The sequence below is a fragment of the Gossypium raimondii genome, chromosome 5 (genome assembly GCF_025698545.1).
Source record: "Gossypium raimondii isolate GPD5lz chromosome 5, ASM2569854v1, whole genome shotgun sequence".
Classification (NCBI taxonomy): Eukaryota; Viridiplantae; Streptophyta; class Magnoliopsida; order Malvales; family Malvaceae; genus Gossypium; species Gossypium raimondii.
In genome coordinates, this window is record NC_068569.1 from 30,028,683 (window position 1) to 30,054,737 (window position 26,055).

The 26,055-nt window shown below is 33.0% G+C and overlaps 4 protein-coding genes across 5 annotated transcripts; 3 read left to right on the forward strand and 1 right to left on the reverse strand.

Annotated features, from left to right (window-relative positions):
- Window positions 1–483: 483 nt before the first annotated feature.
- LOC105771010 (hypothetical protein) lies at window positions 484–4,955 on the forward strand. Its single transcript, XM_012592401.2, has 12 exons — window positions 484–694; window positions 811–914; window positions 1,056–1,091; window positions 1,376–1,449; window positions 1,542–1,582; window positions 2,306–2,377; window positions 2,484–2,676; window positions 2,809–2,904; window positions 3,587–3,654; window positions 4,223–4,427; window positions 4,530–4,613; window positions 4,745–4,955. The coding sequence occupies exons 1-12, from the start codon at window positions 591–593 to the stop codon at window positions 4,811–4,813; spliced, it is 1,146 nt and encodes a 381-aa protein (XP_012447855.1). The 5' UTR covers window positions 484–590; the 3' UTR covers window positions 4,814–4,955.
- A 562-nt stretch (window positions 4,956–5,517) lies between these two features.
- Window positions 5,518–6,496, forward strand: LOC105771014 (50S ribosomal protein L10, chloroplastic). Its single transcript, XM_012592409.2, has one exon. It carries the CDS (start codon window positions 5,619–5,621, stop codon window positions 6,300–6,302), a length of 684 nt encoding a protein of 227 aa, XP_012447863.1. The 5' UTR covers window positions 5,518–5,618; the 3' UTR covers window positions 6,303–6,496.
- Window positions 6,497–9,428: 2,932 nt separating this feature from the next.
- On the forward strand, window positions 9,429–12,983 carry LOC105771012 (probable serine/threonine-protein kinase PBL7). The gene is made up of 5 exons (XM_012592406.2): window positions 9,429–9,701; window positions 10,662–10,855; window positions 11,127–11,316; window positions 11,530–11,921; window positions 12,369–12,983. Exons 1-5 carry the CDS (start codon window positions 9,587–9,589, stop codon window positions 12,627–12,629), a joined length of 1,152 nt encoding a protein of 383 aa, XP_012447860.1. The 5' UTR covers window positions 9,429–9,586; the 3' UTR covers window positions 12,630–12,983.
- Window positions 12,984–13,587: 604 nt separating this feature from the next.
- Window positions 13,588–21,250, reverse strand: LOC105771011 (uncharacterized). 2 transcript variants are annotated; one of them, XM_012592404.2, is made up of 18 exons: window positions 20,889–21,249; window positions 19,990–20,059; window positions 19,034–19,654; window positions 18,775–18,954; window positions 18,563–18,676; window positions 18,422–18,480; window positions 18,116–18,182; window positions 17,933–17,984; window positions 17,726–17,818; window positions 17,458–17,541; window positions 16,914–17,338; window positions 16,203–16,264; window positions 15,814–15,883; window positions 15,490–15,570; window positions 15,295–15,396; window positions 14,593–14,717; window positions 14,201–14,318; window positions 13,588–14,097 (listed from the first exon to the last, which is right to left on the reverse strand). In XM_012592404.2, exons 1-18 carry the CDS (start codon window positions 20,948–20,950, stop codon window positions 13,897–13,899), a joined length of 2,586 nt encoding a protein of 861 aa, XP_012447858.1. In that variant the 5' UTR covers window positions 20,951–21,249; the 3' UTR covers window positions 13,588–13,896. The 2 variants fall into 2 exon arrangements, with proteins under 2 accessions (XP_012447858.1, XP_012447856.1); XM_012592402.2 differs by having other exon boundaries at window positions 17,726–17,984; window positions 20,889–21,250.
- Window positions 21,251–26,055: the final 4,805 nt, after the last annotated feature.

The window sequence follows — 26,055 nt, forward strand, 5'->3', positions numbered from 1 at the left end:
AATATAGAAATAAGCTAATGGTGGGTGCCTATTTGAATAGTTTTTAAGAAGAGGGTTAATATATAATTTGGTCCTAAACTTATCCATTTGTACTTATTTAGTCCCTAAACTTTTTAGGATCTAATAATTTTGAACTTATATGTCGTCAACCAAAATGATACCCTTACACTAATACCATTAGTTGTGTTGATGTGATATTGTTAACTAATCTCACGATATTACATGATAGATTCTCATTATATCACGTAACAATCATAAATTTGAAATATATATATACCATGTGACGGTGTGAAAGGTTGTCACATGCATCACCAGATTGGGGCGTTAGTGTACATAAAGAATATTAACTAGATAAAAAAAAAAGAGTTAAGAACCAACTAGATATAAATGGAGATGTTGAATGGGCAAATTATATATTATCCCTGAGAAAAACAAAACAGAATTTGAACTTTTGTCATTTTATTCATCCTACTGTTAATTTAAACACATAAACGGTGTCGCTTAAATCCTCAAAAAGAAGCGGCCAGGAAATCCCTATGACAAACGAGTGATTTTCAGAGGAAGAGGAAAGCTAAGACTGAAAATCAGAGATGAAATTTCACGCATCAACCATTTCCAGGGTTTCTCAATTCAGAAATAAAGCTCCCTTCTCCTTTCACTCCTCTTCTAAGCTTAGCTCAAACCATAAAAAACGGTCATTTTAATTTCCTTTTTTCTTTTTCCCCCCCTTAAAGAATCTGAAATTTGCTTCAAATTCTTGTTTGGTTCCCTAGAAAATGTATGAAACTTGAGGTTGTTATTCTTTTTCAGGTGTAATTTTGGAATAGCATTTGATATCGATGGCGTTATTCTTCGAGGCCGTGTTCCCGTTGGAGGTTCTCCACAAGCTTTAAGAAGATTGTATGGAGATTCTGGTACTGTTATATATATATATATTCTCTATTGATTTACTTTTCAATATCATGAATCTTGTTTGGTTGGACTCAAATGCCAGGACATTTTGAAAATGATATTGTTACTCAGTGTGTTTTTTTTTTCTTTTATTACTTCCACAGGTGAATTGATTGTCCCGTACTTGTTCTTGACTAATGGTGAGTCACTCTGAAGTGAGCCTACTTTGTTTCATTGATGGGAACGTCACTATTTCCATTGATAGCAGTATTTTTTTTTTTTTAGCTTTTATTTGAAGTGATTATGTGTAACTTCAATATAATTACGGTAGAAATTGGTGTCGGAAAGTATGAACTTAGTTGGTATTGTTTGGAATCCAACTGCTGAAGCCAAAATTAACCTACAAAACATTTTGTGTGAGAGTAGTATGGGGAGTGTTATTGTATGTCATTGGTAAAGTAAGATGGTCGTTTTATTTGAATAGGAGGTGGCATCCCAGAAACTAAGAGAGCCAAAGAGTTAAGTGAACTTTTGGGAGTAAATATTATGGCTTCTCAGGTAATGGCCTAGCATTTCCATATGAATGCAGAGTTTTTCATCTTTGATGTTCATGTAGTTGATAGATAAATTGTCATTTTCTTGTGGTGCAGGTTGTACAAGGTCACTCATCTTTTAGAAACTTATTAAAGAAGTGAGTGGATACAGGTCTTCACTGTGTTTCGATTTTAACATCTCTGATTTTAAAATATTATCAAGCCTTGCAGCATATTTTACTCTAGCATACCAGCTTTTTACTTGGGTCACCATCTCTTTTAGATTTTGCTTTGGATGATTGCTACTCGCCAAAGATTTTAAGGAGAGGTATTTGAATGGATTAACCAGATGCTGTAACTTGGTAGTCAATAAATGAGATCTTTGTTTCATGAGGTGCGAATTTGGATTTATGCAAGTTCACTTTGGAGTTTGATTGGTTAAAAAAACTGAACATTTGTGCTGGTTCTGGTTGCATCAGTGCTTACCTTTTGCTGGTAGCTTCAATGAGAATGACTTTGTTTCTCTTCTATGATAATGACTGGCGGTAAAGTAGAGCTAAGTTTCCATTGTAAAGATTTCATATTTGTACCAGACACTATAGGTTGTTGTTGATTTAAGTGGGTGAATCCAACATCATCCTGTTTTATGAAATATTTCTTTAGCATGATCTGTCTGATTGAAAGGAATTGATTTGTTTAATTTCTATGTCTAGGATGTGGAATTCTTTTCTTTGGCTTTCAAATTTCTTTTCTCTTGAATATTGACATTGTTAACAAACTATCCTATGCATTACTCCGTTCTTTCTGCAGCCGTTATCAACTCTAGATGTTATCATGATTTTGTTAGCTGATATTTGATTACGTCTTCATCTCTAAGTCAGATTTGAGAACGAGCTTATTATTGCCACCGGAAAAGGTGACCCCGCTTTGGTGATGTCTGAGTATGGTTTCAAGTAAGGGATCAAATTCAAATTTTTAAGTCTGGAACAGTCCTACTGATCTTTTTTGTCTCATATATCTTATATTATTTGGAATGCTATATATCTGAATTGGTGCTAGAAAAGTTCTGTCATTGGAAGAGTTTGCTTCTTACTTTGAGAGCATTGATCCTGTATCTCAATATAAGAGATGGACAACTATGCCACAGTCAGATAGGAAGGAACCGGCAGTGCCAAGATATAATGTTCTCTCAGAGAGGATTAAGGCAGCATTTGTTGTCAGTGATCCTGTAGACTGGGGCAGGGACATTCAGGTTTGTATTCTACTTTTGAATTAAATCGTAATTCTATATGTGTTTGAATCTCATTGAAAAATCTCTGAATGATCTTAATAGAAATGATCTTGCCATACCACATCTCAAAAATTGATTAATGAATTGCGTCAGGTGCTATGTGATGTTTTAAGATCTGGAGGCCTTCCTGGACGTGCAAATAATAACCAACCGCCGTTATATTTTGCCGCTGATGATCTTGAATATCAGGTCCGTTAATGTGCTTATTTATGCCTAATGGAGTTTCATGGAATTCATTGCATACATTTCATGGGGACTCTGCACTGAACTACATTATGCAGATAAAAAGAGCAGTCCTGCTATGTTGCTCTGGCTCTCCATTTTTCTTGAAGTACCTATGTCCAACATCTTTGTCCACTGCATGTCCGATGGGTATGGGATATGATCCTCCAAGGACTTTCCAAATACTTAGAAATCTTGAAAAAAATTGGACTGACCTATCTCGGATGCATTCGTGTCTGACACTTGCATGCAAGTCCAAGTAACATAGCAATCTTGAATTCAGGGAGCTCTTATCAGGACCCTTTTTTCTTCTTTTTGCCTATATATATCTGTTACCTGAGAGTTTGAGACTCAGTTCACTAGATTACATTTAGAAGCATAGTTATAGGCTTAGCTAGCAATTTGGAACTTCATTGGTTGGAAATCATCTGGCTATGTTGTGTTCTTGGCATCAGGCATCTTGATAAATATAATGTTGACTATTTTGCTGTAGTTACTAGAAACTCCACTTCTGTGGACTTGACCATAAGCAAGCTTCCATTTTGAGTTGTGGAAATAGGGTTTGATCCTTCTAATGCTTCTTGCTTTCCCTTACGTGAATTTGGAGCTAAACTTGCTAATAACCTGATCTGCTAATTATGCAATTCAGGCTGCCTTTCCGTCTAAGCGTCTTGGAATGGGTGCTTTTAGAATTGCACTGGAGAGCGTCTTCAACAGGTAAGGTTAGTGTCTCATTGCATTTGATAGTTCTCATCAAATGGAGAATTCAGATTAAGCTACCTTTCCAAGTTGCATATAATTAAAATATTAAAATGCTTTTATTGAAAAATGAAAATGGAAATGTTTCTTCATTATACTCTTGAGAGTTTAATTTTTCTTTGAATGTCCTTTATTCATTTACTACCCACAGCATGAGATAGCAATCGATGCCATAACTCCTTTTCATTTTAACAAACTAAGAGCTCGTTTATTATCATTTTTCATCTGTTGAAAAACTAATCCTTCTAAAATCTAAACAAAGGAGATATAATCCTCCAAAGACATGGCAATCTTGAAAAAAAAAAAAAAAAGGGTATACATTCGTTGGACATGAACCTATATCCTACTCTGACAACTAAGTCCGAGTAACATGGTAACATAGTTAGTAGAGTTTCTTATCTGAAGCTTAATCTGTCCTGCAGGATACTTAAAAGAATCATCTGGCTTAAGACTTGTAGAATTCTATGTAGTTACGTCTTTAGGACAGTTGTCTTATTTTACTATAATGGTACATCTGTTCTTGCAGAATCAACCCGAAAAGGCTGGAGTATGTAACATATGGGAAACCAAATCCATTTGTCTTCAAGAATGCTGAAGTAATATTGAGCCAACTTCGGTCATCTTCTTGTCAAGATCATTCCAAGAATAATAGAGTCCCTGGATCACATCCTTTTGAAATGCTTTACATGATTGGTGATAATCCTTCGGTTGATGTCAACGGTGCACAACAGGTTTGTCTACATACTCCTTGACGTTTTCCTCAATCGTGTTCATAGATCCTGTGCACCCAGTTATACAAAGTTTAGAACATCTTTACATCATTCGGTTTCCAGGCAGGGCATCCTTGGTTTTCTATTTTGACAAGGACGGGAGTTTTCCAAGGAAAAGATAATCATGCTGAATTCCCAGCAGATCTGGCAAGTTGATTAAATCTAATCTCAATACTTGAGAATTCAACTATGATTCTACCAGATTGTGCAAATTGTCCCAAAAAGATCTGCCGTACTTCTTTGCTTTACCTGATCAGATTTCGCCGTTGGTTGTGCAGGTTGTGGATTCGGTCGAGGAGGCTGTGGACTACATTCTTAAAAGAGAGTGCATTGAACTTGGAGCTTAACTCAATTGGTTCATACAAATATCTATCAAGGAGTTGACATCAAACATGTCAAATATATAGATTATTTTGGAAATGGTATTCATATTCACATTTTTTTTTACATAAATGGAAAATCTAAGAGGTTCTTTTGAATGTCAAATAATGGATTCCACCAGTGTGCTCTACTTTTCTATTGAATCTGGCTTCCCCACTTTTTGGGATCTGATAATTCTAGATGACATGGATGTTTAAATAAGATTAATATGTGGTGGGTAATTCTAGTATTAACAAAACAAATTTCATTTATGAAAGAAAATGTTTATCCATTTTAATGTTATTTGTATATATTTTTTTGTAAAATTTTAGAACTTGAACAATAATGTATGAAACTTAGAACTAGAGCTAAGGATTAGGCTGAACTCATCGGTTAAAAGTTTGTATTTTATATAAAAAATTTAACAATTTTATTATAAATTTTGATTATATTTATTTTTTTACACAATAATTGCAACAACTCACAAATCCTTCACAATTTATAAGGAGCAGAAATTTTTAAAATTTACAAACAGATTAAAATTGTGAGAAGTGTGATTAATCATAAAATGTAATTGATCGGAGTGGAAATTGGAGCTCTTTATTTACCTAAAAATGAAAGCAAAAATGATAAGGGGTTGGTCGTAATTTTACCCTTCAACCCCCTTATCCAAGAACAATTCTTTTCTTTTCAGTTCTGAGTTCTTCAAAAACAACTAGATAAGCCCCTTTCAACCCCAAAAACTCTCACTTTTCCCTCTCCTCCTCTCAATCTTCTTCTCTTATTTCCGCCATGGAAATAGCTCTCCTTTCCTTCCCTTCCTCCAAACCCCCGCTTTCCCAAACCCTAACTCTAAAACCCACCGCCCCATTCCTCCGACCTTCCAAACCCAACCTCCCTTCTTTCAGACCATCCCCATTCCCTTCCATCAGAGCCGCCATTTCCCGAACCAAGAAGGAAGAAACCGTCGAAACTGTCAAAACCCAGTTGGAGAACTGTTACCTCTTGGCAGCCGTCGAATACAAGGGCTTCACCGTCCAGCAATTCCAGGACTTGCGCCGATCGCTTCCCGAAACGTCGAAACTGCTCGTTGCTAAGAACACTCTCGTCCTGAAAGCCATCGAAGGGACTAAATGGGAGGCCTTGAAACCTTGCATGAAAGGGATGAACGCTTGGCTTTTCGTTCACACCGAAGAAATCCCGGATGCCATTAAGCCTTACAGGACTTTCCAGAGGGAAAAGAAACTTGAGAATGACTTCACGGGGGCAGTTTTCGAAGGCAAATTCTACGGGCCTGGAGATTTTAAGCAGTTGGAAAACATGCCTACGAGAGCTGAGGTTTATGCTAAGCTTTTGGGAAGTTTACAGAGTCCAGCTATTGGACTTGTTTCCACACTTCAAGCTCCCGCAAGAGATGTTGTTATGGTTTTGAAGGCTTATGTGAAGAAGCTTGAAGAGGAAAGTGGTGGAAATTAATGGCTTCTTTTTTGAAGATTGCTCGCTGTAAGTGTAATTTAAGAACCCTCCCCCCCCCCCCAACTTTTTTTTTGTTGTATTTAAACACAGCATTATGTGCATTGTGCTCATATGTTGTTTTAATCTTGTAGAATCATGTAATACTGGAATTTGAATTGCTGATATTAGAATCACATTGCAAGTTGATTTTTTAAGTGATTCTTTTGATATTTTTCGTAATCTTCTAGTGTGTAATAGGTATGTTTAGTTCGAGCTCTCATTGTTAATGCTTGTAAGTATATGTTAGTACTTGAAAGAAAAATGAAGAATGAGGTTAACATAGATGCCCTGACATTAATGTAGCATCTGAATATGAAGAACTTAAAAGGAATGGTGTGAGATTTAGGCAATATAAGGGAATTATATATATGGGGGATCGTGTTCTCATACCTTTATCCGAATGATGTGACTGGAGTCACTACTTTATGTTAGTATAGCTCAAGATTGAAGAGATCGAGCAACATAGAGTTAAGAGTGGGAACAACTCGGGTTCTTTTGTATATTCTTAGTGAGTTTTGCTTCTGCTTAAAATCTTGCATTTGGTTTGAACTGATCTCTGAATGGTAACTGCTTAAATTGGTAGTTAATTATTTTGGTAAACTCGAATATGAATTACACAATTTGAGTTATCCGAAAATTCGAATAAGAAAAGACAAAATTATGTCGCTTTGATAAATAATCAATCCATGTAAATGCAAAATTGAGTATAAATAATATGATTTGTTAACTTGACTCGGAAATTTTTGACCCAATTTGACTCTATTCGAAAAAAATTCAAATTGAGTTCGATTGCTAAAATAGGATTTGTCAACTCGACGAACTCAAAATTTTTTGACTTAATTCAACTTGATTGGATTAAATTCTCACTCATATTTCTAATATGATATACTTTGTTATTCTTCATTGTATGTATAAATTAAGGTGGATATTTTTTATGGGAACATCACAAAAGTAAAAGGACTTGCATCTAAACTAGCTCTACTATGAAGCTTGATAGTCTTCAACCAAGATTTTATTGATGATGATAGAGGATTTTAGTTGTAAATGGAAGAGGTGCAGTTTTTGATGACAAAAGGTGATGATGGAATCACTATATTCCACTTGTCTTGGATGTTTCGCTTGGAGTTGATATAAGAACTGCATTTGTGTATATAATCTTTTAAATATTTATCAAAAAAGTGAATGCTCTTTCATTGAATATTAATCAATGAATGAATCAGGAACAATATTTTTGAGTAATTAATATAAATATGGTGTCGTCTTATAATTGAATATTCTGCAAAAATCCAGTATGAAAAAGATTTGCCCTAAATTCTCTCTCACTAAATCTAGGCGACTTACATATCATTGAAAATTACTGAATTAAAATACTCATAGATAAAATGTGGGTCGACAAAGATTGCACTTTCCAAACATGGATTTCACCGTCCAAAGCTACGTTTAGTTAATATCCAACACAAAAAATTAATATTAGGGTACTTTTGTTTGTCTCAGATTATATTTTAATCATTTATGTTTGAAATATTATGTGTTAGTCGCTTACGTTATCATTTTGTTATGAAGTGATTATTGTACTCTTAAACTCCGTTACCTCTCTAACGATAGTCCTACATGAAAGTCCAAATGGGTTTTAAATGCCAACTCGGATGTCCAGTTGCTGGGATGAAAATAAGTTTTAAATTAAATAAATTTAATTTGGACTACCATGTAGGACACCCAAGTTGGCATTTAAAATCCATTTGGATTGCCACATAAGACTGCTGTTAGGGAGGTAACGGTAGAGTGATTATTTTGTAACAAAATAATGACTAAAATATAACATTTCAAACATAAATGACTAAAATGTAACTAAAGCAAATAAAAGTGATTATTTTATATTTTACCCTTAATATTATACATTTAGATTTTAAAATTGTTGGACCTCATTTTAAATATATTAAAATAAGTCGATTAATTTTTATAGTGTTAGTAAAGTTTGATGACTCAAGTCTTAGTGTTTAGATTGAGTTAAAAATTAAGTATTGAAATTTTAGTTTAAATTGTATTTTAGGTGTGGTTTATTAAACTCAAAAATAAATATTAAAAGTAAATATAGAAAAATTAAAGTAAAAATGTGTTCGATACATTATTTAAAATTAATTGTGAAATATAATTAAATTGTTTGATAAATATAAATTATAAAAATTTATTTTTTTCAAATTATCCTTAATTTATAAACTTTTACTTCATCCTGATGAAATTTTAAATGTAAAGTTTTATAGAATAATATAATATTAAAATAAATAAAATCAATTTAATTTAATTGTAAATATTTTACATTAAGTAATAAATAGCTCTTATCTATTTATCATTTTTACATTTTTATAGAAAAATTTTATCGGTTGTTATTACATTGGATCATCAAACATATATAAAAGAAATTAAAGCAACTGAAAATATCAAAATTTAATTATTATTTTTTATAATTTATCAAACAATACATTAGATTAAGCTCCACAATGTATGTATTCTTTCTAGATTTTTTTTTTGGGTATAAATTAAGATATATTTGGATCATCAATCCTCCTATTTCTACATTGCAATAATTTGATTCTGATTGTAGTAATATAAATCTATGGATGATAATTGTAGTTTTGCTTATGTGCTATAATCATATATTTTGTACCTTAAAAAACATATTAAGATGTTTATACTTTTAAAATTAAAAATATTATTATTTTAATTTGGGTTAGATCATAACAAATTGAATTATTAAATTGTTAAAAATATATTTTAAAAAACAAAAAAGCAAGCCCTATTTAAAGAAAAAAGAGGGTAAAAATATGTAATGATAAAAGAAAGGAAAAGCAAAATGTAAGTGTATTATTACAAATTTATCATTTTAGGTATATCCAATCACATGTTATTTTATGCATTTTCACCATCTAAATCAATGAATATTTTCAAGAATTGGTAAAAGAATGAAAAATGTTATGGCATGAGTAACAATTTTCTAAAACCCAAAGGGCACAATTGCAAAAAGAGAGAATTTAGAGAAAAAGAAAAAAAAAAAAAAAAAAAAACTTCTTGTGAATTTTAACCTCTCTCACACTTTCTTCCCTAAAGTGTGTGTTTGGGTCTGATTTTCCTTTTCTCTCTCTCTCTCTCTTTATGTCTGTGTTTATCTCTATCTCTAGTTGTCTTAGCCGTTGGAAACTGAGGTAAGAAAGTGGAGAAAGAAAGTTCAAAAAAAAGGTGTATTTCATATGGGTTGGTTCCCTTGTGGTGGAAAACCAAACAAAAAAGGAAAGAAAAAGCTGCCCAATCATAATAATACAACCACCATCAATTCATCTGATGATCAGATCCCATCTACTTCAGGTTCTTATTGCTTTTATATTCTTATGATTTTGAATACCACTTCAAATTTTTATTCTTCTTTTTATGCCCCTCACTTAAGATTTGTGCTTTTTTTTTCCTTTTTAAAGTGAATTCCCATTTATCTTAGCTGCAAATTGTTTAGTGTAAGACCCATCTATTTAGTTGTTTGAATTTCTAGTTTGCTGGGTTTTCAATGCTTTAGTTTGATCTGATGTAGGATTTTTTTTAAAGGTTGGTAATTTTCTTTTTATTTTTGTTTGATTATTTGTTTGAAATACCACCTTGGGTTTGTTTTGAAACTATAAAGGTGAGAATTTGATGGGATTTTGTAATTCTAAATTTTATTGATTCTGGGATTCATGTTATATATATGTATGTATGTACTGATTTGGAATCTCAGTTGTTAGCTTGACTGTGCAATTTAACTAATTTGATGCTAAGTTAATTCTTATGGAGGAATTTGGGGTTAAATTGTAATCATCATTGAACTTCTAGAGTTTAAACTATGTTATATTTTTTTGTTCTTGATGTGATTATAGTGTATAGATTAGATTTTCTTTGAAAGCCTAAAGAATTATTGCTATTTCAAGCATATTATTATTTGTGTGGAGAAAAAGAATACTTGAAATGAAACATATTCTCTTTATTCTCTATCCATGTTACTTGGATTTGAATGTGAGTGTCGAATTCGAGCATGTTCAGTCTTTACCTATGTTTGGATATGCATCGGATATGGATATTTAAAGAAAAATGAAGAATGGAAGTAACAATTTTTTTTCTGATAAAAGGGTATGGAACTTGAATCTTGTTTGCGTGGTTTTCAGTCTATTGATTGTTTTTATGAGATTGATGATAAAACCCGTCTTTGGCTTCTGTTGCTGTGATAGTATCATAGTTGTGTGTGTTTCCAGATCAATTTCTGGAAGTATTATACTAAGTTTGTTTTTCACGTCATTGTAGAAAAGCTGAAGGTGAATTCTGTGCCGGATGCTAAGAAGGAGGCTAACAAGGATGGAGGGTCGGATCACATTGCAGCACACACATTTACTTTCCGTGAATTGGCAGCTGCAACGAAGAATTTCCGGGCAGATTACCTTCTGGGTGAAGGAGGTTTTGGCCGAGTGTATAAAGGGCGATTGGAGAGCACTAATCAAGTATGTGTATTAATAAGATTGTAAATTTTGTAGGAAATACAAATACGTGAGATCAAAATGACATGGTACTCCTCTCAAATGATCTCATACACCTTTAGTCGATAATAGGATCATAGAAGTCATAAATTTCATTGTTTTGTTCTGCTAAAAATATGATTAGGTTGGCTTGTGAAATTTCATTCTTCATGAATATTTTTAGTTTAGGAAATATATGTCCCTTAACCATACATAACTTTTAGTCGACCATAAGTTTGTCACCTGTATTGCATAGGTTGTGGCAATCAAGCAACTTGATCGTAATGGACTGCAAGGGAACCGGGAATTCCTTGTCGAAGTATTGATGTTGAGCCTGCTTCACCATCCTAACCTTGTCAACTTAATTGGATATTGTGCTGATGGAGATCAAAGGCTTTTGGTGTACGAGTACATGCCGTTAGGATCTTTGGAAGATCATCTACATGGTATGTATGTATTGCAATTATCAAATTCTAAACTCGTGTTCTGTATCTTGGTTTCTTACACAACATTGAATGTCATACTTCAGTTGTCATGGTTAATACTAATTTTTCCTGTTCTGAATTTCTGTTTGTTCGGTTGGTGCCTATTTTTTAGTCCGTTCTTGCAATTGTTTTATATACCTCATCTAATTTTTCTCGTGTGCTTTTATATTCTAGAATTACCTCCAGATAAAAGGCAACTAGATTGGAATACAAGAATGAAAATAGCTGCAGGTGCTGCAAAAGGTTTGGAGTATTTGCACGACAAAGCTAGTCCGCCTGTTATATATCGTGATTTAAAATGCTCAAATATATTGCTTGGTGAGGGCTATCATCCGAAGCTATCGGATTTTGGCTTGGCCAAACTGGGTCCTGTTGGGGATAAGACTCATGTATCCACGAGAGTGATGGGCACGTATGGATATTGCGCACCAGAATATGCAATGACTGGTCAGCTTACATTGAAATCGGACGTTTATAGTTTTGGTGTTGTTTTGCTTGAAATCATTACTGGAAGAAAAGCTATCGACAATTCGAGAGCTGGTGGTGAGCAAAATCTAGTTGCCTGGGTAAGATTGCTTTGGCTTCTCTCTTTTACCGTATTGATGAGAATTCAAAGACACATTTTGTTTCTGTGGCTTATATTTTTGCATTATTGTTCTGAAATCTGAAATGTCTGAGAGTCTACATTACTTGGGCTAGGATATGAGTATTGGATACAGTTATATTCAATTTTTTTTGTAAGTTTTTCATGTATTTGGACGGTTGTTTCCCCATAGCCCGAATATGCATCAGACATGAGTGTTGGATACTGAGACATCAAGAAAATCAAGAGCCAGAGCATCGTAGAAGAGAATTATTTGGTCACTGAGGCAGAATCCTTCTGATGAAGAAAGTAAAACTAGAAAGAAGCATAATAATTTTTGCAAATCTTTTCAGTTTTTTTCCCCCATATATTCTCTAATTGCATAATTGTTTGTTTTTATTTAACAGGTTCATTCATTTTTGTTTAACAGGCTCGTCCTTTGTTTAAGGATAGAAGGAAATTTGCGCAAATGGCCGACCCATTACTTCAGGGACAATATCCGGTAAGAGGTTTGTACCAAGCTCTAGCTGTGGCTGCAATGTGTGTTCAAGAACAGCCGAATATGCGACCACTGATAGCCGATGTAGTCACTGCCCTCAGCTATCTTGCTTCTCAAAAGTATGATCCAGGAACTCAGACGGTTCAAGGATCTCGTACCGGTTCTTCCACTCCGAGAATGAGACGGGAATAGTTTCAGGTAAGGGAAAGTAACCATTTACTCCAATGAGAAGAATTGAATCTCTTGGCAGCTGATGATTGAGATTAAGAAGTAACAGGTTTTTATATGTTTGAGATTTACAATTCTCGGGCCCGGAGTCCCTTGCCAATCTATCCCTGGATGTGGAAATTTGTGAGTCTGGATGGCCGGTCCGATGCCCGATCTTACCTGGTTTAATGTAACAGTTTTCCCCATCTTTTGTTTTTGCTTGAAACCCTTTTGGCCTCTCATTTACTCTTTTTTTTCTGTCCAAAAATTTGTTCTTAAATGTACAATTGAGCTTTGTATCTAAAATGTCTTTGATATACAAACTGCTGTTCCCTTAAAGATGTTTCATATCTACTTGTCAATATTATTTGGTTTAATTATAAGAAAAGAACCTCGAACTAAAGTTAACTAATCAATCACGACATTATCTTTTTATTCGAATCAATTGAACCCTCAAACATTTGTATTCATTCATTTTAGTCCTTGAGTATTTATGTTGTTGATATAATTTTCACTAAATTTGAAGATCGAGATTTAGCATTTACAAATATAATTTATTAATCTATATGTATGTATGATGATGCAAATCAAGCTTTAACCTTTACAATTGAAGCCTTCGATATTTAATTATTTATTTTATCAACCAATTTTAGATGGCATAAATTATTGACATATAAATTAATGATCGAATTCTTAGTTATTAGAGGTTAAAAGTTATTTGAGTGCAATAAAAACACAGTTGATTTACGAAAATGTAATTGCCAACAAATAATTTATTTACGAAAATAAAATGTACCAGTTGACAACCAACTTAAAAGGGCCAAGAAACACTTGTAAACACTTTTTCCACCCAATCTTTTCTAACTAAAACAATACTAAATTAATCCGAAATACATAAATGAAAATTATTAACTAAAGTTAAAAAAATAAAAATAAAAAGAAGTGAAAAACAAATACTTACAGTTCATCTCCTATTTTTATCTCTCGTTATTACATTTTCTTTATTTCTAAAAACAAGCATTATTAGTTACTAAATAATAAAAAAATGATAAAATAATTTATATGAGTATTATATTGGTTTTCTGATCAAAAATTATTACAACAGACTATAGAGTTATCTACTCTCCTGAATCGCCGATACTAAATTTGAATATAGTATCTACCGTGGCTTATGAATGGATGAACTGCAGGCTGCAAATGATGGATGTGGCAATGTATGCAGGTATCAAAACAAGACATACCTGTAATTCTCTCATTCCTTATCTTGAACTTCGACGCTATTCGTTTCCTTGCCATGAACTTCGACGCTATTCGTTTCCTTGCCATGAACTTCAACACTGTTTGTTTCCTTGCCATTTGTTTCCTTAGCGATTGTGTCTTTTTGCTGGATTTCGGTATTCTGATCTGCGTTTGGGAGCTTTCCGTCCTGCAACGAATCTGGACTCGGCTGTCCCTGTTTTGTTTGATATTGTTAAGTCATCCCAACATTTTAAACAAGCAAAGCAGTCATCTGATCATCCCACAACTTCTAAGAAAGTAAATCTATGAAAACAAACCTTGTTTCTGTCACGCCAGCCAAGTCCAAATGGTCGGGCAAGTAAGCTAATCTTACGGGCAGGGATTTCTTGTTGAGGCTCTTGATTGCTTCGTGCTGGTGAATCTGGATGCGGCGATCTGCAATCTTATTTTTATTAGAAGGGAGAAACCAATCCAGAAGCATGATGAGCAAAACGAAAATAGAAGCTCATAACAGCATAACATCTTTGCATTGGGCGTAGCTTTAGAATGGTATTGCAAGAAATAGAAAGAATAAAATCAGAGAAAAACAATGTATTGCTTTGCCGCCAAATCTTTGCCTCCTGACATACATAAGACATCTGGCACACTGACTAAAAAGTTCTCATGCAAGCATAAAAGACTTGAAATTGGCAAAAGGTCGATTACACACCGTGGAGAAGATAGGGCTTTAATTTGTCCAGACTGGTACTGTAAGGTAGCCTCCAACATCGATTCTGCCATTACCACTCTTTTCTCCATTTCAGCAAGTGAAGCAATGGCCTCTTCATACTTTTCCTGCATTAACATAAAAGTTAAACCCACAAATGGCAATGAAAAGATATAAGAACTCAAAATCCCCCCCACACCCCCAGAAAGGTATTGTGAGGGGCAGAATTTTATGCAGAAATGGAAAAGAGCATTTTCTTAACCAATTTTCTAGTTAGAGTACTTCAATAAACATTGTTATGAACGTGTCTCAGTGCTTGGTTAGTGACAGCTTGACAGGTGCCTAAATTTCTTTTCCTAGTTTGCAACTATATTGCATAGTTGGTCTGACTCTTCATTTTTTTTTTTTTTAAAGTACTTGTATCAGACATCCATGTTCAATGCATTTTTGGACATGGATATGGAGACATGATCCTATAAGGACCCTCCAAATACATAGAAAAAATAGGAATACTTGTGTCAAATAAGTACCCTTATCCAACACTCACACCCAAGTCAAAGTAACAAAGGCTTACAGCAATAAGTGATTAGACCTATAGTTTTTAAACCATTATCATTAATTCAATGATTTCCACTCAAGAACAAAAGGAAATATTTACTGATGAAAGTTTCATGGCAAAACAAGAGCTTTGAGCACGATGAGTACCTGAAGCACTTGAGCAGTATGTCTTTGTGCAGCGGCATCTTGTTCGGCATATCTACGAGCATCTTCAGTTACCCTTTGTTCTTGCTCCACTCGCATTAGGACCTGTGAAATATGTAATGCATCTTCTAATTATCAAGATTTATATTAAGATAAGACAATCTTCCACTAATTGAACATGAGGAAAACAAATCAAACCTGAAGCATTGCATTTTCTTGTTCTTGCTTCTCAGAAAGTGCTTTACGAAGCTCAGCAACTTCTTGCTCTAATTGCTCCACCTAAACATCAGAAGCAGATTCTTAGTACACATCAAGAATCCCAGCATACAGCTCAATTAAGGAACACAAAGTGCCAGGTAAAAGCAAGCAAATAAGTTGCATGGAGATGACTTGTAGTTTTACAATAGTGCTAAGAAAAAGCTAGAAAATCAAATGAAAAATCTGGGAAAAAAAAATGCAGGAACAACAATGATAAATATTCATGTCAAAGGAGCTGCCACTAGTAAAGATATTCCAATTTACCCTAGCACTTAATTGCCGCCGGTTATCGTGCTTAACCATTTCCATCAAAGCAGTCTCCAGCTCTTCAGATCTGATACAAATGAGGAAGAATCAAGATTGTCACTGTAACGTTCATAAGGGGGTTATTTTGGCATAAGAAAAAGGGATTACTTTAAAACTATTAACCAACAATTTCCAGAATAAATTGCAAATATTACGTTGTTAGATATATCCAATTTGTAAACCATTGAAATGTGGCTAGGATATGTCCATGTATAAAACAGGTGAAGAACAAGTGAGTAAACAGATTTGCAACCAACAACATAAATTGCACTGCCTCTATTAAACAGTCTATAGCAAGGTGAGGGTAGCAAAACTTGAAAACCATCAAGATGATATAAATTATTAACCTGAGGACAGCTGATCTTTTCTCTTCCAGCAACCTGCATAATTCAACCTTTAGCCATACAACCTGCACATGATTGTTTACAAGACATTAGGATTATGGGAACAACATAAAACAAGCTAACAAAATCCCATGCATGAACACAAGACATGAAAAGAATACGTTTGAGTATGATCTTCCAAATTTCAACTTGCCAGTGCCTATAAATCCACAAGATAAATAGATTTTCGTTATTGAAAGTTTATGAAACATGGCAAAATAATAGTTCTGATATGAACTTCAAGATCAATTTGAAATTAGGTCCTATAAGACTCTAAAAATTAGATGCTAAAAAGAGAGCTCATGCCATGATCTAACATATGCATGCAGTCTTGTCAATAAAGAATTATTCAACTAACAAAGCACACATTTCAACCAAATGTGATTGGTAATAAATCCTTCTGAAGCTCCTTTTTAGGCAATATCTTGTGTTAAATCCTGTACCATTATATGTATTGTAGGCCCTAATATATGGAATTAGAAAAAAACTCTCCTAAAATCAGAATACATCAGATTATTCAAAATATAAATATATTTCTGATTTACTATGAAAATATGTAAGTGGTCGTGCAAATGGGTATATTCTACTGGATAAGGTAACAAGATCATCCACACACAGACAAAATGCAACATTGAATAATGAATTGTTCTTGAAAAGTGAAATGCAAATTGACACCTGCTCTTGAAGATCTGGAACTGCATCTAGCTCAGCATCCCCATTCAGACTGATAAGAACTTTGTCCTCATTCCCGGACCCAGACTCGGAACAAGAGCGATCCACATTTTTTTGTGAATCAACAAGCTGCACTGTCTTATTTGTTTCAGTAAGCACTGATTTAGGGTCATGCTTAAAATTATATAGCTTAGTTGCCAGGCCCTGACAATCCTTCCAATCTTGAAGCCCCTTTGATCTTTCCTCAACTGCAGTTATTACAGCTGAGCGGTGCTTCTCTCTCAACTCCTGTAATCTTTTTTCATTGACATTTTGGTAACCCATACAAGCTGTCAATACAAGTTGACTGCTGTCGAATGTTGAACCAGCCAATGACTGTAGTAAAGTAACTGCATCTCCCGCATCCTTACTTGTAACTAGTGCAGGGCCTATAAGAAAATTAAGTTGCATTTTGTAGATTAAAGCAGCTCATTTGTCACTACTTCCACACTTCCTCTTCCCTAATAATATAAAAAAATTCAGAATGCTCGTGTCTTTTACCCCATACCATATAACTCCATTAAAGCAAGTGCAGTCCTAAAAAGCATGACACGATTTCCTTCATATAGGAGCACATCCCAGACTCGAAGCACTGTAGTGAGGAGAAACCCATCAGGAAGCTTGTGAGTAAGCACAGGTTATTCCAATTACTAAAAGAGAGTGCCACACTAGTAAACTAGCAGCAAAAGCAGCAACTGCAGAAGGAACTTTTTGAATAGTGTGAAAAATTGTGCAACTAGTTAAATATAGCTACAAGACACAGCATGAAACCTGACCACTTTCCCATGGAAGCATGTTCATAAAAATGGAAAGGAACCATGGTCCAGTAACCCATGCCACTTGCACTCCCAGATAATCTAGGTGATTGACTGCAAAGAACATAAAAATGTCTATCATAAACTGCTTGCCCAAAATACACAATGGAAAGAGACATGTGGAAAGTTCAAGCACAAAAGGAAGAATATTGGAAAAGAAAAACAAACCCAGTTTGGGAAATCTTTCGCGCATCAACTCCTCAAAAACAAGTTGGTCAACCTAACAAAAGGCCACAAGTTACCAGGATAATTATCTAAAGCAGAACCATCAATCACTTTAACGTTCTCAATTAGGAGAAAGCAGATAGTAGAAATCAATTGGCAAGAAGAAAGTGTTAAGCAAAATATTACCTGAGACTCAATCATTTCCTCTGAGTAATAACCGTCAAAATTGTCATCAATAATGCCCACCAAAGTCCTGGAATGTATACCACCACTTAGAAGAATAGAAAGCCAATGATGCACTTATTTTTAAAAACTAAATGCCTTTCTTGCCACTAAAAATAGAGAATCCCAACAAATAAGAAAGATAGGAACATGCAAATCATGTGCATGAAGAGAGTAAATACATTCCAGTAACTTTTAAAAACGAATTTCATGAATAGAACAAGGAATATGGGATATGCAAGGAATTTTCTCAACTGAGTCTCAACCTACCAGAAGGCATTTTCTTCAGGCATCAAGAGGAGTAGCAAGGCAGCAAAGAAATTCATGGCCTGCATGAGAAAAACACATAACCCAAAAAGCTCTAAAACACTCCAGACATGGCCATAGGAAACATATTTCTGAACCTAGTACCTGACAGTACCCAACAGAGGGGTTATGTCGAGCATACGCTGTAAGCAACCGTCTCAGAGCATTTCTACCATCATCATCCAGAGCAGGGTGACCTGGGAATGTTCTGGGCAAATCCTGTTTTTAGAACCATTAATCAGTTATGAAACTCAAACTAATAACAATAACACCAAACAAGGCAGCACCACTGCTGAAAAAACTGCACGTGAAACAACCTTCTCAATCTGCCCCTTCCATTTCTCAGGCTCACATATTGACTCTGTGGTTGAACCCTTACACTCTGACAGGAAGCTCAGTTGTTCAGTGTTGTTGCCAGAGTTACTTTCATTAGCAAGCAGACCCTTGTAATAATTCTCCAGTCGGCGGGTCCTCACACCAACAAAGGCTTGCCAAAGCTGTAACGACCAAGTTCATGAAAGAAAGAGAGAGAGAGAGTGGAAAATCGAGAGAGAGAAAGAACATCAAATAAAATACCTCTCCCCTAAGAGCCATCGGTACTCCACCACGAACAAGAACTTCCAACTCCTCTTTCCAGGGAAATAAAGATTCTATAGGTGCAGCATCCGCAGCAGCAGCACCTGTAGTGGTACTTCCACTGTCACTTGTAGGGGAATCCTGAACCGGGTCAGATCTCTCTGCATCATAAAATTCATCCTCAGAATCCTCCTCTGATGCTCCCTTTGGGACTCTAGCATCTTCAGTAGGAGCTAATGGTTTCCCTTGACCTGTTTCTCGCTCATCTTTAGATAAATTGTCTTTCTTCTTTACACGGATACTCATCAAATCTTCAATGGCTCGAAGGGATGGTCTAATTTCAGTCCATATTTGGATCCGATGAACTCTTTTCTCTGGTTCAGATTGTACCTTCTCTTTTTCTGTATCATTCTCAGACACACTATCCAAACCAGACTTCTTTTCACATAAATCATCTCCTTCAGCTCCCTTCTGGACTTCATTCTTTCCATCCTCTGCAGCTTCAGTGTGTGAGACCTCCTTGCCTTCCTCTGAGGATATCCCTTCTAGAGGCAATTGAGGAGACTCTGACTGGCGTTCCAAAAAATCACTCCACCTGTCTGATCTTTCCTCCTCTTCTTCCTAAAATCACATGTATAGATACAATATGAACCTGTTATTAATCTTAGTTGAAATTATTTCTTTTGATTACCATTCAGTCACTCAAGAATTAGTCAAAGAAACTATTAAAGTTCTGAATCATTGAGCTTGATATCATTCAGGGCCCATAACTGGCAAGAAAAAGGATTAAAGAAAATATGCTAATTTAAGTCTTAACAAAACTTATAAGCTCAAGTTATTCTATAGTTTCAGAGAATACGACACATTATCAGTATTACGATGATATATGAGTTAGCATTTAAGTATCCTTTTCTTTAGCAACTGAAAGAAAATCAGGATAGAAACAAGAGAAGTACCTTGTAAATATTAGCATATTCTCGGTAGGTTTGCACATGTTGAGGTCTCACCGCAAATCCATAGGTATCCCTGTCAATAGCAAATAGCTTTATATTAGCAGAAAAGTTCAATGACACCTTGATCATTCTATGAAAAAAATCTCAAACAAAGTTTCCAAATTTCCACGATATTCTATGTAAAAATTAAATTACTTGCATTACCGCAACATTCTAATAAACAAAGTAGCAATATTAACCTAAGCTTATCAAATTCAAGTCAAGACAACTCATTGCGAAATAAAATCTAGAGCAACAAATAAGCAGAAACATAAAACTAAAGGTGAAATAGCAAGTAATGTTATCCGAATACAACCTGCAATCGACATTCAAGCTCTGCCTACTTTCACAGTTTCACTAGAAAACAACATATCCGAGTCAAATCTAAATTAGTCTACTTTCCATTATCACTCAACTTCCAGTCAATTTGCTCAAAAAATCAAACTAAGTTCCATTGAAACAAAAAGGTCAATAAAAGATCACGGATTTCAGCAACGTTCTCAGTGAAACTAACTTAAATCACTAGCAACAGGCCACCGCATTCCTCAGTTACTAAACTAAACTCTGATTGTAGGCAATTAGGTCTTGATCATGAAAAAATCTAACTAAAAAAGGATCAATCAAAATCGAACTTGAATTTACCTGCAATTGACATCCAAAGATTGCCATGTTACACTAGGAAGCAACATATGCTCATATTCTATATTCAAATTAGTTCCAAGAATTAAATCACATTTCACATTATCAAGTCCAAATCGAAGTCAAAACAGTGAAAAAAAAGTTACTGAAAATAAAAAGATCTGATCAAGATGTTGAAGGATCAGAGACAGAGATAGAAGGGACACGTGGCGAGAAGAGAGTACCTCTTGTGGTCGAAGGTTACAAGGGGGTTCACCGCATTGGCGGTTGCGGCGGAGGATCTCATTTAGTTCCTGCTGAAATGGAAAGATTTGATTGGACTGTGAGATACTGAGGATGTCGGTGACGGTGACGAGAGGATCTCCTGTATTCTGCAACGGAAAAAAACAGTGGAAGAGAAAAGAAAGGAGATATATAATAAAGAGAGATGAAATTGGAAGGAGGGTGGAGTTCTCTGTTTGGGCAGAAGGGAAGTGTGGGGAGAAGTGAGAGGGAGGAAAGTGAGGCACATGCAAAATGGCGAGATTAACGTCACATTATTACCATGTGGACGGATTTCTTAGCACGGAAATCGATGTCGGAAAAAGGCAATGCTTTGAATATGAGAAATTTTAATAATATAAAGAGTTAGAATCTAGACCATAATCCTTAAATTTATAATAGGTAAATTTCATATAATTAAATTATTAATAAATTTATATTTTATTTATTTAATTTTAAAAAGTTACAAAATCGTAATCTAATTATTCGAAAGTTTTCACTTAAATCACTGAATTATTTAAAAGAAAATTGAAGTCACTAGGTTATTAAGTATTTTTTTAAAGCTCAGTAAGTGAGATCCAAGTGATGATTCGATGATTAGAATGATGGATCAATACTCATCAACGAGTAGAAGAATATACCTTAGATTCAAATCGATTTGACAATCAATGTCGAAAATTGGATATTAAAAATTGTTTTGATTTTAGTTCACAAATTCATGATGTTAAAGTTGTTTCATAAACAAATTTAAACTATAAAAAAGAAGGGAAATGAGAGCTTTCAATTAGTGCATGCGGTGTAAATAGAAGATGTCATACAACAACAACTTTAACAACTCGGTAACTCAAATAAATTTTTTTGAATGGTTTAATAACCATTTTGTAACTTTTTAAAATTGAATATCTAAAACATAAACTTATTAATAATTTAATGACCTTAAATGTAATTTACCTTTATAGTATTTATATTCATTTCTTTACAAGACCAACCTTAAAATATGCTCAACTCAATTACACTCGCACTTAAAATATCAAGTCCTACATTGAATAGGGTTTAAGTCCACAAGACGAAACAAGTAAAATATATAAATATTAATATTATTTTATATTTTTAAATAGTAAAATTATACATATTTTTAAAGGTAGATTTATATGATCCTCCAATTTTTTTTAAAAAATAGCCCTTCGGTTATTTTTTATCTCTTTTTTTAATTTTATTATTTATAAAATCACTCTAAAAATAGATGAAAAAATTAAACATAAATTAATTTTATTGACCTGACATACATTGACTGTTTTGTAGATACCATGATAAAATATATTAATTTTCCATCTATTTGAGATGATTTGATAAATAATATAAATTTAAAAATAAAAGAGATGAAAATTAAATGAAGGACTTAAATGAATATTTTGTAACATTGAGAGGTAAATAAGTTATTATCATTTTTTTTTTAAAATGAGTTAGAATATTAAAAGAAGCAATTCTTTGTCACCTTTTATCATATTGTGTCGGCAATGAAAAATAGTTGCTTGAAATTGTAATGTTATTATCTGCATGTATGAAGTGAATGTTAAAATATCACCATACCAAGTGCAATAGCATGCCAAAAAAGAGTAGGGCCTTTTGGAAACATGTAGGCCATGGTCATGATTAATTATTGAGCCAAGATACGAAAAAATATATAATTTTTTATAAAAATAATATAAATTTGACAAATCCACTGATTATTCACCTAACTCCTTAATGATGGAGTCGAAGTTTAAATTCGAATCATCGAAATAGAACATATTTTATAATTAATTATTTACTTCTTTAAAAACATGTGATTTCGACCAAATATATTAATACATAAATAAAATATTTACAAAAAATGCAACAAAAATTTAATTTTGAATTGTGAGTCCTCTTATTGCATTATCATTATTAATAGTACGGGTACGGGTACAAAAAGTTTGCACTTTTGCCTTTTTTATCTTTTATTCTGGAATAAATATTCCATTTTGCATTAATCATATCCACTTAAATAAAGATTTTGTGTTAGAACAAATTTTATTATAATCTATTTTAAAAATATTAATATTAATGTAATTCATTTTATTATTATTTGAGTCTATCAAACTTTTTGTTAAAATATACAATTACTTTTTCGAATTTAGAAATGAGAGTTTGAATTTTGATACTGTTATAATTTTTTTGTTAAATTTGGTTAGTTACAACAAGTTTTTTAGACACGTGGCTATTAAGTTAGTATTTTTTTATTTTAAGATGGCATATTAATGAATTTAATGGAAGCATTTTAATGATTTTAATAATTGGATCTAAATTGTAAAATACAAAAATAGGAAGAGTAAATATCTGTAAATAAAAGGACTAAATCTCATATATATGAAAAATATATAGATTTCATATGATCCGACTATAAAATTCTACTATTTGAATAAAGTTTGAATTTTAATATCATTATTATTGAAAGAATTTTATTTAAGTAATTATTATCTCAAACATAATTAAGCGCAAATCATAAAATAAATGAAAATATAAAAGAGATATAACTATAAAGTTTTAAACTGCGAATTAAATGGAAAAGCAAATCTCTTCCTTTCTAAATCTATACAGGCTTTTTGTTTTTGGTATACATACACGTGATATACCCAAAGTTTGGTTTAAGTCATACCGGACCCACAATTTTACTCCATTAATATTTTTATTTAAACAAACGCCGAAAATACATAAATAAACCCTACGTTATGCAAATCTAAATACATTACTTTATATATATATATAATTAAATTATTAGTTTATCTATATTTTAGTTTTTCAACTTTGAAAAGTTACAAAATAAATTTTGAATTATTTTAAATTTTTTTTAAGTAATTAGACTGTTAAAATCATTGTTATATACCTTTTTTCTGTTTACATTGTTTGTACCAATCAAAGCTTTTCTTTCCCTTCTATTTTACAGTTTATTTTTTTCCTGACAACTTTGAACGTCAATAATCTACAAACTAAAATCAAAACAATATTTTCTTCGATTCCCAACATTAATTGTTAGATTGACTTAGATGTAATATATGTTCTTCTACTTATCGATGGGTACTAATCCACCATAGTAATCATCGAATCATTATTTAGAGCTCGCTAGCTGAAATTAAAAAAAAAAACTTAACAGCCCAGTAAGTTGAATAAAAATTTCTAAATAATTTAGTGACTATTTTGTAACCTTTTGAAGTTGAATGATCCAAACACAAACTTATTAATAGTTTAATGACCTTGGATACCATTTATCAAAAAAAAATTATCTACTTTTATGGATTTCATGGCTTGAAAAGAGTAGTATAATATTATGCATATTTAAGTTTACCATTATAAATGAAATTTTTTGAATTAACTATAATCCATTACAAAATACTCTTGATTAATGATCAAAATATATCCAGAACCAAATTAGAATAGGTGAATAGTTTTATAAAAAATCGCACATAATAAAATTTAAATCAAAATAAATGATATAAAGATAACCTGAACATAATTTACGTAAAGTGAAAAGAATTTGATTATCAGTAATATTATATTCATACTTTTATGAAATTTGAATTTGATGGCTTGAAGAGGGCACGCAAAGTTTTATATATTTTCATGAATTATAAATGAAACTCCAAAATTTGCGTGATATATAAACCAATTTTACTTCAATATTACAACTTTTTCATAAAAGTTTGACTCTTGAATTTGATGCCATTTTATTTCTTCTTTCAGCACAAACACTACATTCAAGGCATAAAATGGGGAAATTTATATCTAAATTATGCTTCAACTATAAGAAATATAGGTTCAACATTTAGTTAGTTGGATTTTAAATCTTACAAACCCACTATATTTAATTTAATTTATTTATAAAGTTGGTTTAATTGATTGATAAATTAAAAATATCAAAATTAAATTCTCCATTTTAACCATTTGTTACCACCTTCTCAAGTTACCTAAGCTGGGACTTGTCCTACAAGAAAGGAATTCAATTAAGAGGTGTTAGAGTTGGTATTTCAATCTTTCTTAATATAATGTCCAGAACTATTCATAGTCTCTCTTTAATCTATAAATAAGAAGATAATGCGTTTCAACACACTCAAACCTGCATCCTTCTCAATATTAAATCATGATAAAAATGATAACAAGAGAGATCAATATATTTAAAATAATCCAAAAAATGTATATATATATATATTATCATTTCCCTTAAAATATTTGTCTCTTATTTTTCATCAACTTAGGGCCTAGGGTCCTTTCTTTGTTGACTCACCTCTCGTTCTTTTTCGTCAATCCTTTCGTCCAAACGTAGCACGATTGATGCTAACCAAATATTACAAGTTGTATAGAAAATTGTGGTTTTTTCCCTCCTTTACTTTTATGATAAGCTCTTTTGGACTTATATTTTATATGGGCTTCGGACTTTAATTATGATCTTGGTGTAACAATAGTTCTTCTCTCAGAATTCGACAATGGCTTGACCAAAACTTATAAATAAATTATAGGCACCAAAGAGTGGATGAATTATACCAACATCCTTTGTCAATGGCTTATCGCTTCTCTTTTTTTGCCAATCCCCTTCTTCATACGTAGTACAATTGTTGCTAACTAAACATCGAAAAAATGTGGCTTTTTCCCTTTACTAAAGGGATATTTTGACACATATGGCCAAACATTAGCCTACATAAGTAAGTTATACCTTATGGGGGTTTTCTTATTCCGCGAAGATAGCAAAGTAGTCATCAACCTTTTAATTTTATCATTGTAAAGTTTTGTTTTTATTTAGACAAAATGTAGGCTGTAAGATATACTGTTGGGGCGGGAAAGTCTAGAGAGCTTTTAAGGCTAATATTGACAGCATGTTCAGAGAGATAAGATGACGCTTCTTTTACTGCAATTAAGCATGTAAAAAGTTGTACGAGAAATATTTTTTTGTATTTTTCTATGTTTATTTTACAAAAAATAATATGGTCAATAGAAAATGATTTATAGGTCAACGTACAGTAAGCTATTTTCCGTAAAATGACTTACCCTTTTAAAAAGCCTAAGTTATTTTCCAAAAAACTTCTCTATAGGTAATTTAATTTTATATAAAATTAACTT

Excerpts from the sequence above, each read along its gene's own strand:
- LOC105771010 (XM_012592401.2), top strand. The coding sequence starts at position 591 with ATGAAATTTCACGCATCAACCATTTCCAGGGTTTCTCAATTCAGAAAT. Across the intron at positions 1,450-1,541 it reads TAAATATTATGGCTTCTCAG|GTTGTACAAGGTCACTCATC; the intron begins GTAATGGCCTAG and ends CTTGTGGTGCAG. Across the intron at positions 2,677-2,808 it reads ACTGGGGCAGGGACATTCAG|GTGCTATGTGATGTTTTAAG; the intron begins GTTTGTATTCTA and ends GAATTGCGTCAG.
- LOC105771014 (XM_012592409.2), top strand. The coding sequence starts at position 5,619 with ATGGAAATAGCTCTCCTTTCCTTCCCTTCCTCCAAACCCCCGCTTTCC.
- LOC105771012 (XM_012592406.2), top strand. The coding sequence starts at position 9,587 with ATGGGTTGGTTCCCTTGTGGTGGAAAACCAAACAAAAAAGGAAAGAAA. Across the intron at positions 11,317-11,529 it reads TTTGGAAGATCATCTACATG|AATTACCTCCAGATAAAAGG; the intron begins GTATGTATGTAT and ends TTTATATTCTAG. Across the intron at positions 11,922-12,368 it reads AGCAAAATCTAGTTGCCTGG|GCTCGTCCTTTGTTTAAGGA; the intron begins GTAAGATTGCTT and ends TTTGTTTAACAG.
- LOC105771011 (XM_012592402.2), bottom strand. The coding sequence starts at position 20,950 with ATGAGATCCTCCGCCGCAACCGCCAATGCGGTGAACCCCCTTGTAACC. Across the intron at positions 19,655-19,989 it reads AATATGCTAATATTTACAAG|GAAGAAGAGGAGGAAAGATC; the intron begins GTACTTCTCTTG and ends ATGTGATTTTAG. Across the intron at positions 15,397-15,489 it reads AAGAAAATGCAATGCTTCAG|GTCCTAATGCGAGTGGAGCA; the intron begins GTTTGATTTGTT and ends CATATTTCACAG.